The 17,574-nt window shown below is 37.8% G+C and overlaps 1 protein-coding gene across 1 annotated transcript; it reads right to left on the reverse strand.

Moving 5' to 3' along the window:
* Positions 1 to 132: 132 nt before the first annotated feature.
* Positions 133 to 17,493, reverse strand: inpp5f (inositol polyphosphate-5-phosphatase F). The gene is made up of 20 exons (XM_056759994.1): positions 17,035 to 17,493; positions 14,958 to 15,038; positions 13,363 to 13,499; positions 11,965 to 12,093; positions 11,452 to 11,619; positions 10,669 to 10,725; positions 10,387 to 10,585; positions 9,697 to 9,876; positions 9,461 to 9,528; positions 9,226 to 9,350; positions 9,018 to 9,095; positions 6,859 to 6,979; positions 6,509 to 6,637; positions 5,843 to 5,960; positions 5,214 to 5,412; positions 4,503 to 4,574; positions 4,339 to 4,412; positions 4,106 to 4,234; positions 3,599 to 3,686; positions 133 to 3,509 (listed from the first exon to the last, which is right to left on the reverse strand). Exons 1-20 carry the CDS (start codon positions 17,135 to 17,137, stop codon positions 2,396 to 2,398), a joined length of 3,369 nt encoding a protein of 1,122 aa, XP_056615972.1. The 5' UTR covers positions 17,138 to 17,493; the 3' UTR covers positions 133 to 2,395.
* Positions 17,494 to 17,574: the final 81 nt, after the last annotated feature.

Raw genomic sequence — 17,574 nt, forward strand, 5'->3', positions numbered from 1 at the left:
GACATGATTATCATTGGAAAATAAATAACTTCATATCTTACTGTAGTATCTTGGAAAATTTGGTAATATTGTAATAACTAATCGCAAAATAACATTGTGTAATCTCATCATATGATAACTAATGTTCAGGGGTTATTTAAAATGACATTGTTTTATTTAATTAAAAAGCCTCCCACACATCCCAAAACATTTTAAAATACAGCAGTTTACACAATTGTTAATGTTTAACAGGAAAATACTGGGGAAGAGGGTTGTGGATTTTTTTAATAAATACTCTATTTTGAAATAAAGGTTAGGTTCCAAGGCTGGAAACAATGATGTGAATGTCACGGACACATTCAAAATTAAAGACCGTTGAACAAACGATATAACACGAGACATGTCAGTTAACTTACAAATGTGGAAAAAAACAGGGTGGATTCAAAAGCACTTTGTGACAAATGACTACACTTAGACATTTAAAGAACAGGAACAGTGCAACTCTTGGCGCATAGAAATAAAAATATACACAACCAAAACAAGAGGAATGTCTTAACGTACTGATAAACCATGACCTTAGCATAAACCTCTGCCCAAAAAATGTCAAGTTCAAAGCAAAGAACAGTTCAGTGCATGCCATGTTACAGTTAAAAAAATAAAACCAAATCCAGTTCCTACCAAATCTTGCACGTGTTATCGCTATTGAATAACAGCAATCATTTATTAAAGCTCAGGTTATTAAAATGACGTACCAGCTCCAGGAATGTCTGAACATGTATGCGTTTCTACAGCACTGTGGCGCAATGTGAGAGAATAAAGATGAATCTTTGCAAAACTGTGGTCCGCAGAACTGATCTGCCAGCCATTAAGGCTAATATGATTTTTTCATACCCAAGAGCCTCACAGGCCACACAACTAATCCTCAATTGCTCATTAAAGGAATAGTTTACCCAAATATTCAATTTGGTCATCATTTATTCACCCTTATGTTGTTTAAAACCTGTACGACTCTCTATCTCCGAAACACAAATGATTTGAAAAAGGTCTCAGTGATTTTGTGTCTACACGATGAAAGTCAATGGGGTCCCATGTTTGTTTACCAACATCCTTCAAAATATCTTCGAGTGTAGGTTTGAAATGACATGAGGATGTGTATATAATACATTTTTGGGTGAACTATCTACTTCAGGCTTAGAATAGGATTCCCCGGACATCCTCCAGCAACGCTTGATGTTCTTTCTGCATCAAGAAAATACACTAAAGCAGTTTTAAAGATGATCCTTATCACTTTTCTAAATCTAAACGGAATGGCATTCAGGCCAAAGAGACTTAACATTATCCAAACAGAGTATAGAAACATATTATCTATGCTGCAGACAAAACATAAGTAACCTGACTTAAAATAAAATTATTTTAAAGGTAGACTTGTCAAAAACCTGCGTTTAATATATTTAGTAAGGCTTGCTCTTGCCATTTAAGACTGCAAAATAAGTTTGCTAAACAAGGGAACATTAGAAACTGTTAACAAACTGTGATTTCTGCTTTGCCAGATTTACTTTATCTTTAAACACCAAATATATTTAGGTTTGAACCAGTATTTGAAACCTGTCTCCTTTCATACGGTTTTTACTCTTCGGAAAGAGCAGAGCATCTAAAGATAGCAACTGTTACATTATTCCACCGCATACGAATAAAAATTAAGGAAGGTAAAATTAAGACATAAACTTTATAATCTCAATGAAATAAATATCTGTTTCACTTGACAGTTCACCTATAAATTGCACGATTGCATCAAGAGACCTAAAAAAAAGCCTGTGACATCTTTAGCCATGATTATAACCCTAAGAGCATGTAAATATAATTCTCTGTCTATAAACATTTAGAGAGTTGCTACAGTACTTACATATAATACTTACAGTTTGAATAATATAATCTGACCATCTACACAACTACTCTGGACCTATTTTTATGACAAACACCACATTGAAGATATCCATATAATATGTTAGTGTCCAGTTTTCTAATGCGTGATATTAAGCTGCCCACTGATATTCAAACCTGGTTACTATTAAGAAACGTTTGAGCTAAAACAGCCAGTGAATTAAGGAAGTGTACTGCACAAGTGGGGGGTTACACATCCTGGGTCTCGACATGCAATAAAATTTTGTCCTTTATCTACCTCGGTTATCTATTTCTTTACATGCAAACCAGCGTTATATAGATGCTTAGGATATGACTCAGTCGGGTTAATCTTAGATGTACTACATTCTACTCAACACTGGCTGTAAACTTTGGTTTGGTTAAATGGGGGGAATGTGACATTAGTTGGTGAGAATTTGTGTGAGTTTACGCTACCCATTGTTACTGGAAGTCACGTTCTATTAACACTAAAATACATGAGGTTGAAAGCACATAGCTATATCTGAATGATCCTGGTCTGGCACTGTGTAAACATCGCTCGCAATTCATTTTCTTGAGTCTCGTTGACAGCTTCCGGCTCTGGGCTTTTCTGTACTTTCGCCACAGCAAAATTAATGCCTTGGGTAAGTCCGGCCTGGGTCAAACTAGCCACCTGAACCATAGAGCTCCTGATCTTAGCGAAGGGTGACACGACACGGCTCCCATTAGCATCTGCTGGGGAGGCTCCTGTATTGCCTTCAAGACTCTTTTGTGACCCGCATGACGTTGCAGAACCTGAAGGCTGGACTGTCAGAAGATTTCCTCCGGATATTGAAGGATCCACCTCAAGCTGAGAAGGACGATGGAGCTGCTGTTGGGAAAGCGAAGAACCGAGTTTTGCAGCTGGAGCTGGAGCTTTGGTGCCTTGAGGTTCCTGTGGTTTGGGTGGTTGGGCCACGTCCACAAACACCTCTATTGGTTTGGTCTTGGCATCCTGGACAAACTGGTGGCAGTAGGCATCGATGGGTGTCCCAAAGTCAATCAGAATGGCCTCCTCTGCTTCAGAGGCCGCACCAGGAGAGTCATACAGGCCAACCGACAAGGTATCTGCAGTTTTGCTATCACAGCCTGTGACTCGGATGATTGAGGGTACCGCGATCTCAACACTGCTGATAGACTGCGAGCGACTGGAAAGGCGTGGAGCAGATGCTACGATTCCACAGCTAGGAAGCACATAGTCTACGTTCTCCCGAGAGCCTGTGCATGGCTGCTCGTCCGAGTTGTATGAATCCGAATCTGAGGACATTTCTACAGAATGCGCATCAATACGGGCTCCAGAACCCACTTTGACGTCAGAGGTCTCCAAACTGCTGTCAGATTTCCAAAGGTTCACATGCAAGGTGGGCTTCAAGAAGTTCACCTTGACCTCCGGCTTTGAAAAGGTCCCTAGTCTTCCCAACGGCTTGAAGTTTCCAATGTTAACGTTAGTCTTTGTTTGCTTCACTTTCTGGTTTAGTGTTGAGAACTTGTTCATGAGGAAACTTTTGCCCTGAGCCAAACCAGATCCGAGGACTTGATCCACAGCTTTGCCTTGAATTCCCATAATATCCTCATGAGGTTTGCTGTGCCTCCTAAGATAAAACAACACAGGTTTTACCAACCAAGCACCTAGTACAATTTGATCTTTGAAATTATATAACAATCCCCCAAATCTTCTTACCTCTCTAGTTTTTTTTCAACAACCTGGACATCGAGTCCCATTGCTTGCTTTGTAATACGAAGCATTTCAGCTATGCACTGGAGTGTGTCTGAAATGCAAACAATCCAACGTGTGCGGAGGAAATAAACCATTATTTATCACAAAACTCTTCAAGCAAGAGCATACGCAGAGCCGAGTTATATCTTTTACCAGCTTAACCTAAAATGTCAATCACAGAATTACTCCCCTCGGAACCCAAAAGAAGATATTTTGGAGAATGTTGATAACCTAACGACTGCGGTACCCATTGACTTGCATTGGTTTTGTGTACACACAATAGAAGTAAATGTTGTGTGGTTAATATATCTCCTTAAAATATCTTCTTCTGTGTTTTGAGCGGGGAAAAAAAGTAATACCGGTTTAAAATGAAGAGAATGTGAATAAACGATGACAAATTTTTTTTTTTGGGTGAACCATGAATTTAAATAGTGCCACTAGAAATCATGCTATATAAACAACGGATCCTACCTTTCCCATCATCCTCTGGATTCCGTGTGACAGCTCTCAGTGTGTGGAAGTAACCGCTTATCTCACCGTTCATATAATGCAGACGCATGCAGCAGTATTTAGGTTTACCAAACAGTGTTGGTTCTGGACCTAAAAAGCAAAAAAAGCATTGGAAACAACCATCATGGTGTCAATCCAAAGTATAACAGTATTTTTTTAAAAGGATGCGATTTCAGCTCGCTATAAGGTCTTACCAATTTCAATCTTTTCAAGACCTTCTAAGTTGAGTCTCTGGTACTGGTTGACTTTGTCTGCTTCCTCATCGTAGCTGAACAGCAACAGAAGGTGGAGTAGTGTTAAATCATTGCCAGGGCATGATTACTCATTTTGTATAAACACTGAGAGAACACAAACTTACTAAGCTACATAATAAGCACAGTTGGACAGCAGCAGAAGAACGTCAACGTCTTTATGCGTGGCATCTATGAGACTGGAAAAAAAACAGCCAAGCGAAAGGTCATTATCTAAAAACAGAGGCTTTGCTCATAAACAATACCACCAAAACCCTGGTCTTATAAAAAAAAAATATTGGCGCACTAAGATGAATTTCACACATACGGACTGTTTTAGCATGTGTGAAATGCTAAGGTGAGCTTCTCATATTATGATCACAGTAAACCTCAGGCTTAAATCAACCTCAGAAAAATCCAGCCCAACCAGTAAGGTTTAGACATCCATAACTCAACACCATAACCTACCACCAACAAACGCTCTAAGATTTGAGGAAATATGACGACTTCACCCAAACAGTTATAACATAATCATACAAAAAACATAAGTACCTCTGAATCAATGACAAAATACTGTAGAAGGAAGAGTACACTAAGAATTTACTTTTTTTAATTAAGCTTAAAAATTAATTTCATACACAGACTTTTTTTAAATAAAATAAAATAAAATGCAAAAATGTATAAAAATCTTATATCCAATTTTATCATCACCTAAAATGTTTTAAAAAATGATATTGATAATGTTATTCACTTAGATAATTTATAATATCAAAATCATATGACAACATTAATAGAAATATTAATATAATATATTACGTATTATATTATATTGCTCTAACCTTGGATCGCAGTCAATCAGGGCCCAACCGCCATGAAACTTCTCATCATCAGGCAACAGCAGCTGCATGTATGTTTGCAGCAGGAAGCTGACCTGCTCCTGAGCTCCTCTTTGACTCTCCTTTTCTTTCTCCTCATGTTCCTTCTCTTTGCTGAAGATGGAATACAGGTCTTCTGTTACTGGAAGGCCCATCATGAGGTCTGGAAACACATGAAATATGAGGCACTGACCTGGGGCAATAGCATTATTTTCTTATATATGCATATACATATGTGACCCTGGACCACAGAACCAGTCTTAAGTAGCAATGGAACATTTTAAGTAATAGCCGAAAATACATTGTATGTGTCAAAATTCAAGATTTTTCTTTTATAAAAATCATTAGGATACTAAATTTAGATTTTGTTCCATGAAGATATTTTGTAAATGTCCTACCTCCGATTAACAACCTCACAAGGCGATTGTCTCAATATTTAGATTTTTTGAACCCTCAGATTCTAAAGTCCTATCCTAACAAACCACAAATCAATGGCAAGCTTATTTATTCAGCTTTCATATGATGTAAAAATTTCCATTTTGTTTTCCAGGGTCACATATAATACATGATACAGACTGATAAGACACTCTCACCGATGACGGCCTGCCGGTAGGCGTCTCTGAAGCGGTTCAAATAGTACCGATTAGCTGAGTTCACACCATCCTTCATCACACCCGCTAACTTTCGCTCTCCTGTCCGTGTGAAATCTCCCTACGTGACATATCAACACACATTAGATCGACTCTAGAGCTCAGCCCACATGCAAACCGGGTGGTCAGAAAACATCAACAGTGACTGTTTTCACTGGGCTTCACTTTTCATAGGGCTTGGTTCGCAAGTATATAAATTACAAGGATTTTTAAAAAGCAGACCATGTGTTTATCAATCGAACCCAGAATATTTACCAAAAATCATTTACACTTATTTGTATGTGAGAACTTGATCATCGCCGAATAATATAGGGAATATTATCATTTCTTTGCTGTAGATCTAAGTTTAGTGTTTGCAAAACAACAGAGCTACACAAACCTACAACCCACACAAACTGTCAAACCGGCACATTACATGTTAACAAATTCACAAACCATTGACAGCGTTTATATAAACAAATAAAATAAATTATACAGACTTTTAAATTTTTTGCCATAAAGGGGAGAGGTTACGAGATGTCTGATTTAACCGCAGGCTAAATATTATATGCACTTGGCAGGCAGTGAAAGAACAGCATAAGATCTTTGGCAGGCGTCCTGTCAGTTTACCTTCAGGGCAGCTGTGCCAGCGTACTGACGGCTAATGGTGTCTCCATTGTTGGCCCACATCATCTGATAGATCCTGTAACACTTGAGGGGCAGCGGCTGCTCAGGTGGCATTACACCCAGTTTCTTGAGCTGGGACCAAAGAGATAAAAGACTGGATGTTAATGAATGATCATAATGCAAGTCTGTGCTATGGGAACGTGTGCTCCTAGAAACTACATTGTTATTTATTTTTGTTCTTAAAGCACTTAGCCCACACTCCAGAGTATATCCAGAGTATATCCTCACAGATACGCTTTCATTATGTACAAGTTTATCCGTGCGGTTCCAAGCTCAGAAGTGAGTATGCATACCTGCTGTTCCATGACAGCACGGGCGATTGCAGCCTGTACCACGTTAGTTCTGTCCAGGCAATCCATGCAGTTAACCCGGAAGATGCCCTCCTGTTGGCAGATGACTCCTGCTTGGTCCACCCTTTATAGAAAAAAGATGGATTTTAATAAGTCTGCTAGTACAAAAGAAAAAGGGAAGAATAGTAACACAATAGATCTGATGGTTATCACAGATTTAAGTCTAAAGGGCAAATGGGTCATTCTCACGAAACCATCAAAACATCATGGCAGTAAAGATTTGAAATTATAAAATATGTAATTCGCTAACAGAAGAAAAAATATTATAATAAACATTATTGAGTGCATTATATTTTGTTATTAAATTAAAATAAAAAAAAGACAAAAAAATCATTGACAGAATATTCATGTATAATAAAAAATAAAGAAATAGTGGAAAAAAGAAGTGTCCATCACTTATATTCTCATTCTCCGACTGTTTACACACACGCACCAAGATATTTACATTAAGTTAGATTTTATGTGAATAAAAAGTCCTGCCAGTACCTTCCAAATGACTACCAGGCTAATAGATTACTTTATATTTTCATAGTGTCTAGGCTCACATGTTTTTCATTCTCATTGCCGAAACCTGTAATTTTCCGCATTTAAAAAAAAGTGTTCCATGTGTATACATGTATGATCAATAAAACTTGCATAGGCACCATGGCTTTGCTTTTTTTGCAAAACATGCTATGGGATTGACAGTTAAAATTGTTTACGTTAACAAAATTTGATAAAACTTGCAGTAAAAGTTTTAGGGCTGGGACACAATTTACACAATTAAGCTGTTGCTGCATCCGAAATCGGCTACTTCCATACAATATAGAAGGCGAAAATGAGTTATGAATAGTATGTCCGAAACCTCAGTATGCAAAAAACAGTAAGATAAGATACAGATAAGTTACTACTTGCGCTGAGATTCGTGAGTGTGGATCGGATGGACACTTGTCTATCCCATGATGCCACAGAAGCTGAGCAATGATCAAATTTCGTATGTCTGTTTTCATTAAATTAATATCTAGTGACTAAATTATGTTTTTACCAACGCTCACGTATAGGTCGTTGTTAAAACATCATAGGTCAAAGAGCATATGGGTCACATTACCATAAAACATGGCGGATGCAGTATGTCCGAAAGGAATTCCTTCTACTCCACCAAATACTATATAGAACATACTGTTTTAACAGCCTAAAGGTATGTACTTATTCATTTTCAATATGCACTGTCACAGTATGTGATTCCTAAATGACATAATATATCCTATGTACTGAAACTATGCACTCAACCATCTATTGTCTGAATTTCAGTGGAGTAGAATCTTCATAAATGGATACTAAACCATCTTATACAAACCGGAAGTGTATCGGTTTTCCAAACGAGCGCAAATGACGTCAATCGCACGATGTCGTGTGAATAAAAATAAATTTGTGTAGCATTGTACATTTAATGTAGTTTTCATCTGTTTTGCCCAGCAATACTTTCGTCATCATCAGATTGAAGTGTTATCACTCTGCATGAGAGTTTTGCAGGAGAAGCATCTAATAGCCACGCCTCCCTTCGGCAACATAAGCGAATCTGTGACCGTTGAGTGCATGAAGTGTCCACAGTTCCACACTTCATATTTTCGGTTGAAAAAGTGCATCATCCAGGTACTTAAGGTGCACTTCTTTTTAAAGAATTTTCAATGTGAACGCACTACTCACACTATTTGGACTACAAAATGACGTAGAATAGTGCATACGTGCGCGATTTAGGACGCACCCAATGTTCTAGGAAATGCCAATGGTCATTTTCTATCGCTGTTTATCAAACCTTTTCAGGTATTTGCATGATAATTAAGTATATTTATAATGATGATGTTTGACGAGTGTTGTTTTTTCAAATGCACGTTCTAAACGAATCAATCTCATATTTTAGATCGAGCAGTACTTCCTATAGATCAAAGAGCTGTTGTTCAGGGAAGAGCTTTGCATAGACCGCAGAATTGACCTAGAATGGTATAATGAGTGTGAATCGATATACATCATCACAGCCATAAATCAAAACAAAAGTTGTTGATTTGAGTGTTCTTTAGAAAATCATGTTTCACATCTTGAAACCACTATTTTGTGGGACTCACCAGCCCCATCTCATGTCAGTGATGATGTCAGAGATAGCATCGGTGAGAGTCTGAACATTCTCAAACTTCATCCCTCGACTGAAAAAAAAACAAAAGGAGAAAGTGTGTGTTATTTTTTTCTTCTGATAGGGTCTACAATCCCTTGACAAAATTGAATAGTAAATTGTGTGTGGTATGACAAAGGCCGGATGTTCTCCTTTGTTCTTACCAGTGTTCATGGAAATCAAATGAAACGTATGTTAGGTTGGGGTTGTTGTACAGAAGCACTTGTTTAAGAAACGTATCACCGATCAACTTCTCACGTCCATTTTGGTCGACTAAGTTAATGATGACCTGAAGGGACAAAATAAGCGTTGAATCACTGTCAAAAGAAATGTTGAAGTTAACATAGTTTACACAATTTCACAATAATAATAATATTACTATATTTCAATCAAATGTACCAGTTTTTTGTAGATCTCCAGTTGCCGGTCAAAGTGAGAGGCAAAATAAGTCATGGTTTCCTTCTCGCCTGCAAAGACAAACAAAGCTGTGAGATTTTTTCATGTAGCAGACACAGCTGCAGGTGGATCACAGAATTACAGTAACAATAAAGGGTTAAACACACTTGTCAGCTTTTCTATAAACTGAAGCACCTCTCACCTCTCTTGAGAGAATCGATTACACAGATATGGCCTACCTTTCTCTATCCGCGGTCTGGGGTTATAGCGATATCCTGCTTGGCTCCAGAACACAGGAACAGAGCCTCGTGTCTGTACAAATGACAGCGTATGACTGTGCACATGGATTAGCTGCTCTGTCTCTACATAATTGGCCACATGTCCGTCTGTGTCCACCCCCCTCCTCTTGTATCGCATTCCTATGATGGAAACCACAAAACCTCATTACCGTATAAGCTGAACACTTTCTAAAGGCATGTTAAATGCATTTACTATAGGTGAACATTGACGACAAAACCAGTTTTAAGGTACAATTTTTCAAAATTTAGATTTTACATCATCTGAAAGCTGAAGAAATAGGCTTTGTATTGATATATTGTTTGTTAGGATAGGAGACTATCTGGCGGAACAACATCTGTTTACAAAGCTGGAATACGAGGGTGCATTAAAAGCGAAATATTGAGAAAATCGCCTTTTAAGTTGATAATCTAAAGGGCACTGCAGTAGCCCATCCACTTACAAAAATAGAGTTTTGTACATTTACAGTAAGAAATATCTTCATGGAACATGATCTTTACTTAATATCCTAATGATTTTTTGCATAAAAGAAAATTACCTTGTATTTTTGGAAATGACCAAAAATGTTCCTGTGCTACTTAAGACTGGTTTTGTTGTCCAGGCTCACATATTGTCTATAATGTGTTTTGTACCTGCACGGTGACGGCTTCGTCTGGAGATAAGGGCCACGGTAAAGCGCGGGTGAATGTCATCCACACAGGTGGGTTCATGCAGAGGCGTATCTGGGCTGCTTTTCTCTTCATCAGAGCTTTCATTGTAGTTCACCACCAGCTCTTCTACCTGCACAAAGCCTTGGATGATCGGAATCAACCACAGGTCCACCTGAGGCACCTGTAAAATAACAGACATTCAATCAACATTTAAATATATTTACAGACATTGACTACTTAAAATCCACATGACTAGTTTTGAACCTGCAAGTCGATGAGATCTTTGACCATGTGCTTGTTCCAGAAGAATCGATCATCTACCTGAAAGACAATTAACAACCATCATGCAAAAAATTAATAGTATTCTGAGTCTGTCGGATGATATGAGACTTATTCAATGAGGCACGTCACAAACCAAACTTTGCACAACAATTTGGTAAAAGAGCTTAAGAACCGTTTCAGTGCTCTGTGCCTGCCTCTCTTTCTCTTCTATCTTCAAACAACTGCTCACTGTGTTGGAATAACTACGTCTAAGCTAATTCATGTTTGTAAGTACCTTATTGTTTGGAACCATACACTGACCTGATGTGTCAAAACAGTATGGTTTATGCAGAAAGGAGAAATGGTTATAAATGTATCTTTGCATCCTGTATGTGTGGGATGGGGGCAGGAGAGTAAAAAAACACATCACTCCTCTTACCTTACAGTTTCCTGCGAGAGTGTGATAACCACAATTAAAAATGGTCACATAATGTCATCCAAATGAAAGAATTTAAAGTGAATATAAAAATACCATGATATTGTGATAATACCTACAACAGGAAGGGCAATACCATGTGACAGGAACTAAACAATTATTTGCATTCAAAATAGTCACCAACAAAATGTCGTTCTGAAGTTAGATCTACAAGACAATTAACTTCACAAAAGACTATCACTCAACGGACGTTCAAAAAGTCTTTAAATATAAATAAACTGACTGTTAAGTCAACCAAACACCAAAACAATCACTTAAACAAACAAAAAAGAGCTCTGAAGACCTCTCACCCTTTTCCAGAGGGGTTGCTCTGACTTGCCCGACGCTCCCTGTCGCTGGACTGTATTGGTAAGGTCATAGGTCAGACTATAGTAGAATGAATCCGAGTCCATGAATATCTTATAGAGCTCATCAAGCAGCCTCTTCTCCAGGCGTTCCTTCTCTTTATTCTCTTTGACCTGTAAGGCAGGAGAACAACAGTAAAGTTAAAGACAGTAAAGATATTTCACCCAAAAGATAACCCAAAATAACTCATGTTAACCCCCACGTTGACCCACACCTGTTATACACAAAAGGAGAGCAGAATGAGTCTCAGTCAGCATTTACTTTCATTGTATAAAAAATATTCTATGAAACTAAATATTGGCCGTAGCTGTCATTGTGATTAACATCTTTGATTTCCAAGGAAGAAGGTCATACAGGTTTGAAATAACATGATGACGAGTAATCGATGACAGAATAGTTATTTTGGTAGAACTGTGTCTTTTAAAATGATAATCAATAATCAGTATTTCAAATCCAACCTTTTTCTTGATGGGAACGGCAACATTTGATTTGATCTGATTCAGTGTCTTCAGCAGGAACTTGGACTCATCCGGTGACTGGGTGATTTTCTCTGGTTTGTTGATTCCAAAATGGTGTTTTTTACAGAGCTAAAAGATCATGAGATAAAGAGAATTGAAAATAAAACAAATGTAAAAAAAAAAAATTATAGTAAAATTCTGCTTGAATTAAGCAACAATGTTGCTGACAGTCTTGTCATTATGAGCAAAACTGAAAAATACAGCAAAGGAAAAATACAGCTTTTGATAGTGACATTGTATTTAGGTAAAATTATTATTTTTGGTTCATTCTGTGAACTATTAAGAATATTTACAATAAACATATTGATTCTGTTTGCAGAAAATAAAAACTGGAGAAATAACAAAAAAAAGGAAAAAATATTATTACACGTATTTAAGTTCAAAAATATTTTTTTGGGTGAACTTTGACTTCAGTTTTCATGTGTCTTGTCATTTTGTCAGTCTTTCACATTTGCTGTTGGCTGACTTTATGTCACTTCTTAGGTTTGATGTGGTTGAAATTTAACAGACACTGATCTGGTATGGCCACAATACATCTAAAAATGTGGTTTTAATGAAAAAAAAAAAATTCTGCTACTATCTGCTCAGACTCGAAGGTGACAAATTAACATCCATTTACATGAACATCTATGCTTCCCTGTGTAAGCCCATCATACAAATGCAGCCCAATAATGGTTTCAATTAAAGAGAAACTAAGACACCGTCCTGTTAATGTCAGTGCAGATTTATGTGCCCATTAAACAAAAATAACAACTAGAATCAATACTCAGGAAAGCTGCTATATCCAATACAGGGAAAAACTTCGGAGATTTACAACTAGAGATATCACGCCAGAAGTATAGAGTACAGTAGCTCTTAAACACCTCTGACTGATTCACTTACATGCTTTAACTTTTCCTTTCAATCCAAGAGGCTCTCCTGAGAGTCTGATTCCTTAGAAACATCACGCTTCCTCTGGAACCCCTTAGAAACACACCACTACTCTTCCACTAATTGCACATCAACCATTTACACAAGAGGGCTTAAATATTTCTAGTGTATTGCCATGGGCTTAGGTGTCAACTGGGCACACTAACAAGCAGTGGGAACTTGGGAAGACAGTCCAGTAAAATCTATCATGCATTAAACAATCTCTACCAACATAAACAGTGACAAGAAATAACTGTTGCAAAGTTAGAGAAATTTCTATTGCATGAAATGTGATGCATAAACTATCCCGTTTCATTCTATACTGCAAAAATAAAGTAATGAAGTACATTTAAAGAAGGTATTACAATTCCACCTTCCACAGGATTATTTTCTAATGAATAAAATATATTTACACCAGTCAATATTTACCTCTAATTCCAGATCTTGTGGTTCGTCCTCAGAGAGTGGAATGACTACTATCTTCGTGATCTTGTACACTTTGTGGTCTCCTGGCAACAGGCCCACCAGCGCTTTCTGGCGAATCAGAATCAGGCCCAGGGGGAGATCTGCCCAAAAAGATAAAGATGTGTTTCAAGTTCCAAGCACATCTCACACTTTCCTGCTCTAAACAGCATGGTTCAGTCTCATGACAAATATTGAAATAACAATGACCTCAAAGACTTTTACAGCGTGACGCTATGCAGCCATTCTCAAATTAGATAAACAGATAAAGTGCTTCTTGCCGCAGGCAACTCTAAAACATTCGGGTGAATAGGATATCATGAGACCCGCCTTGTACAACTTGTACAAATGGTACAGAAATATCAAGTTTAGCAGTATAACATACATGTATGAATTTCACAATAATCATGATAAGGCTCATTTATATTAGTTGTTAGTTTCACGAAGTCGAACATCACTGTACATCAAAAGATGCCTGTCACATGTATCTCACATTGAAAAAGGAAACGAGACTTACACCATAATACATTATATGCCATCAAGTATATCTGTTAACAAACCACAGAGGCTCACTTCTCAAATCAGAAACTGAACCATGAAATGAAAGTTAGATGTGCGCCATAACTTCTCATCTATGCAAACAATCCCTTTTCGTTTGATCATTTATGACCAATTGTAAATAATAAAAAACAGACAATTGACAAAAGTGAGTTTTTTTATTAGAGATCGCAAACCAAAACTGGACCAATCAGCTCTGAGCAAAGTGACATATATGTGATGCAGTTAAGTCACTCCCCTTGTATCTTGTGAGAAGTCAATTAAACTGATGATGCTTTCTGTGTTCCGTGTGATTGGCTGTTTCCCGCAACGCCGGATCAACCATGAGTTGACAGAGAATGTTTATACCAAGTGTTGTGCAACAGCTGAACCTGATCTAAACCAGGTAGGGTTTTTCTGGTTTTGTCAACCCCAAAACTTACTCTGCAACCCAGAGTTTGTTCATCTCGCTTTGTGCAATAGGCGACTGGAAGTCAACCTATGAATAGACTACACACAGTTGTCTCTGTATATTAAACTGGAAACGGAGAACATACTTTAACACTGTACATATCAAGACTAATTTAATCTGCTAAAACTGTATCGGTACTTCAGGTACTACACCAGCTGTTCAAAAATACTGGGCTATGTCATGTATCACCGTGTATTTCATGCAATATACTCTTTGAAATGCTACTGTATAACGTTCAAATGCGTTGACTGGCGACAACTGGAGATGGAAAACGAAGCACTGAAATTCACTTAGCAATTCCAAAATAATAGAAAACAAAGCTGATATTTCTGGTGCTGGAGCTCATTATGTTAATCATTATGAACCTATGGGAGCTTCTTCAGCTAAAAGCTGAATTTTGGCAAAAAAGAACTGAAAACAAACTATTCTTAGATTGCACCCTTTACATGTTTATTTACAGCGAAGAAATTTTATTTATCATAATTTATGAATTTATTATAAAGTAATTTATTATAAATTCTCATCCTTTATTGATTCAATTTACTAGACCTACCAGCATGAAGCTGTATTTTTCCAATAACTCCCTCCACAAGGCCCAAACAGACAGGGTTCCAGGCATGTAGCAGGTCAGTTGCTGAAATTACAAATAGAGAAGAGAAAATAAAATAAAATAAAATTCAACACATTTTTACACTCTTTATGTTTTCATAAACAAAAGATACAAACATTCTATCATATAAACAGTTATGTATTGCCTTGACATCTATACCCAAGGCACACATAAAAGGTCAGTTTTAGTAATGCACTGTAGTTTTTTATCTTAGCACTGATCACTTCTGCGTGATTTGCCTGTAATGTTTCCAGGATATTAATATCATAACCGGTTTGGAAAATGATATATCCCAACACCTCACATACTGTAAAGTTGAACATCTATAATCCCAGAGACTCTATATATGGTCTGTTTCTATGTGACTTTCTATAGTCTGGAGTTACCTTGTTGTCTTGGTAGCTAGATGTGTTCTGATATCAGGTGTTATGAAGTGATAATTAAGATTCACAACATTATGTGGTGTTGTCAAAACACATTTCAGTTCCTAATAGAAAGTAACAGAACTGTCCATCATATGAATTTAAATCCATTTCTTAGGGTTGCAGGTTTGATTTCAGGTTGGGTTAGTTACACCTCCTCACACACAATCCTGGAGAATATGACCTTAATGCACTTCAACCAAACAGCTCCAAGGGCCTGTCCCTGCAATGAAGGTATTGCATAGTGTTTTAGATAAAGAAAATCAGCAGATAGCAAGTCAAATATTAAGTACTACAGTGGTCCAACCTGACCCTGACATGCTGCCAAATGGAGTATTAAACATTTTGTTAGTATTTCTTTAAAAACGACTGAGACGGCATCTACAGTATGCATCATGCATACAGCGGAAAGGAACCCTTTTCCAGTTAAATAATGGAACAGCACTGCAACCTAAACCGATCAGCGTGGCTGCACACAGGTTAACAAACTAGAACTCGCTCACAAGGCAGCAGTCTTCTTTATAGTCAAACAGAAACAAATGTACTGTAACTGTCCATCTAGTTTTAGAAGCCCTCATTTGACTGAAGAGGAAGTCTCGGGGCAGGGCTTTGGATGGGTATACATTGAAAGGTGTGGTACGACTAGAAAAAAAGATGAACAAAAGAGTGACGTGATCGAGAGAAAGTCAACAAAGCTGTGAGACAGTTGATTGTGGATCATGGTAAGCTTTAAAACAAAGGTATATTAAACCCTCAAGAATAAACAATAAAGTGTTTCCTGTAATGAGAATAAAGACGATTCACTCAAGGTACAGAAAAGGGTCAACATTGCCTGAGGTTAAACAGGCGTGTCTGTACCAAGTACCTTATTGCATTTAGTGGCTGGGCAGAGAACAACACATTATTTACCTCTGCTGTGTCTTGACCAAATACACTTTCTCTACATCCACAGTCACATGACTGACCCTGACTTTTAACCATCACCATTAGCTATTTGGGTGTTTTCTTGCGAGATGTTTAAGAGTATTAGCATTGTGCAGCATATTTAGAAATAGGCTTATTTATTAGTAAGATGACATTCTTTCTGATAGATGATACAAATTATTATTGTTATTGTTGTTGTTATTCTCTTGTATAGCTAGTGGATAACGTGGAAACACTTAAAACCAGATAAAATGGGTTGCAAAATGATCATTCTCAGATGACATTTAAACGTCATTGGTTACAAAATATATTTGATCCCTCATCTGCATATCAATATCAAGTATTGTACATAAAATGATTTGTCACGACATCCTGCACAAACATCCTATGAGGTTTTCACTGACACGCATGTCATCCACGCACCGCTACACTGAAAGTAGGTTAAGGAAAACACCAGACAGATGCTTGTAAACAAAGCTATTTTAAATGAAATCTTAAAACTTCCTAATATTTACAGACATCTCTCATTCCCCCTGTGGGAGAAGGAGAACATATCACTTCTTTTGATCCTGCGTCGTGCCCAGGAACTTCACGTCTGGCAACAATGTTGCCAGTGCAAATGTAACACATGTACAGCGTAACAAAGTGATGGGATTGAAATATAAAAGCATTACCCGGTCTCACGGTCATAGATCCATCCTTCCTGCTGCACCACAGCGCGTTATCTCCGCTCTGGAGAATAAAATGATCCTTAGCTTGAAAAAGCTCCATCTTCATTAAAATACCGAAACATAAGCGCGTCCAGACACGGCAGGTCTGGATTTGTTCCCGCTCCGCGAAACGAGGAAATGATGAAGCAGCGCGTCTTACTCGCAGTCACAATAAACGCCAGCCTGGGTGTTCTTTCAACCAGCTAACCTGCTAGCTCTGTACCTGTGTAATGGTTCATAATAATCTGATAAAGGTCGGCATCGTGTCAAGCACCGACCGACCATCGAAAAGGAGCTCTCGGCGCATTTAAACGCCGGCGATGTCAGGGCAACGAGGGCGATAATGTTAGGAAATGTGCCGGGTCGCTCTAATATTTTCAACTGAGGGGAGTAGCACTGACTGTAACAATTTCCTCCGGTTATACACAAACACGTGACCTTCTACGTCACACACCCACCAACATACAACAGTAGTTCATGTGCGTTTGAGATGCCCCAACTGCA

This window comes from Triplophysa dalaica, chromosome 11 (genome assembly GCF_015846415.1).
Source record: "Triplophysa dalaica isolate WHDGS20190420 chromosome 11, ASM1584641v1, whole genome shotgun sequence".
NCBI lineage: Eukaryota > Metazoa > Chordata > Actinopteri > Cypriniformes > Nemacheilidae > Triplophysa > Triplophysa dalaica.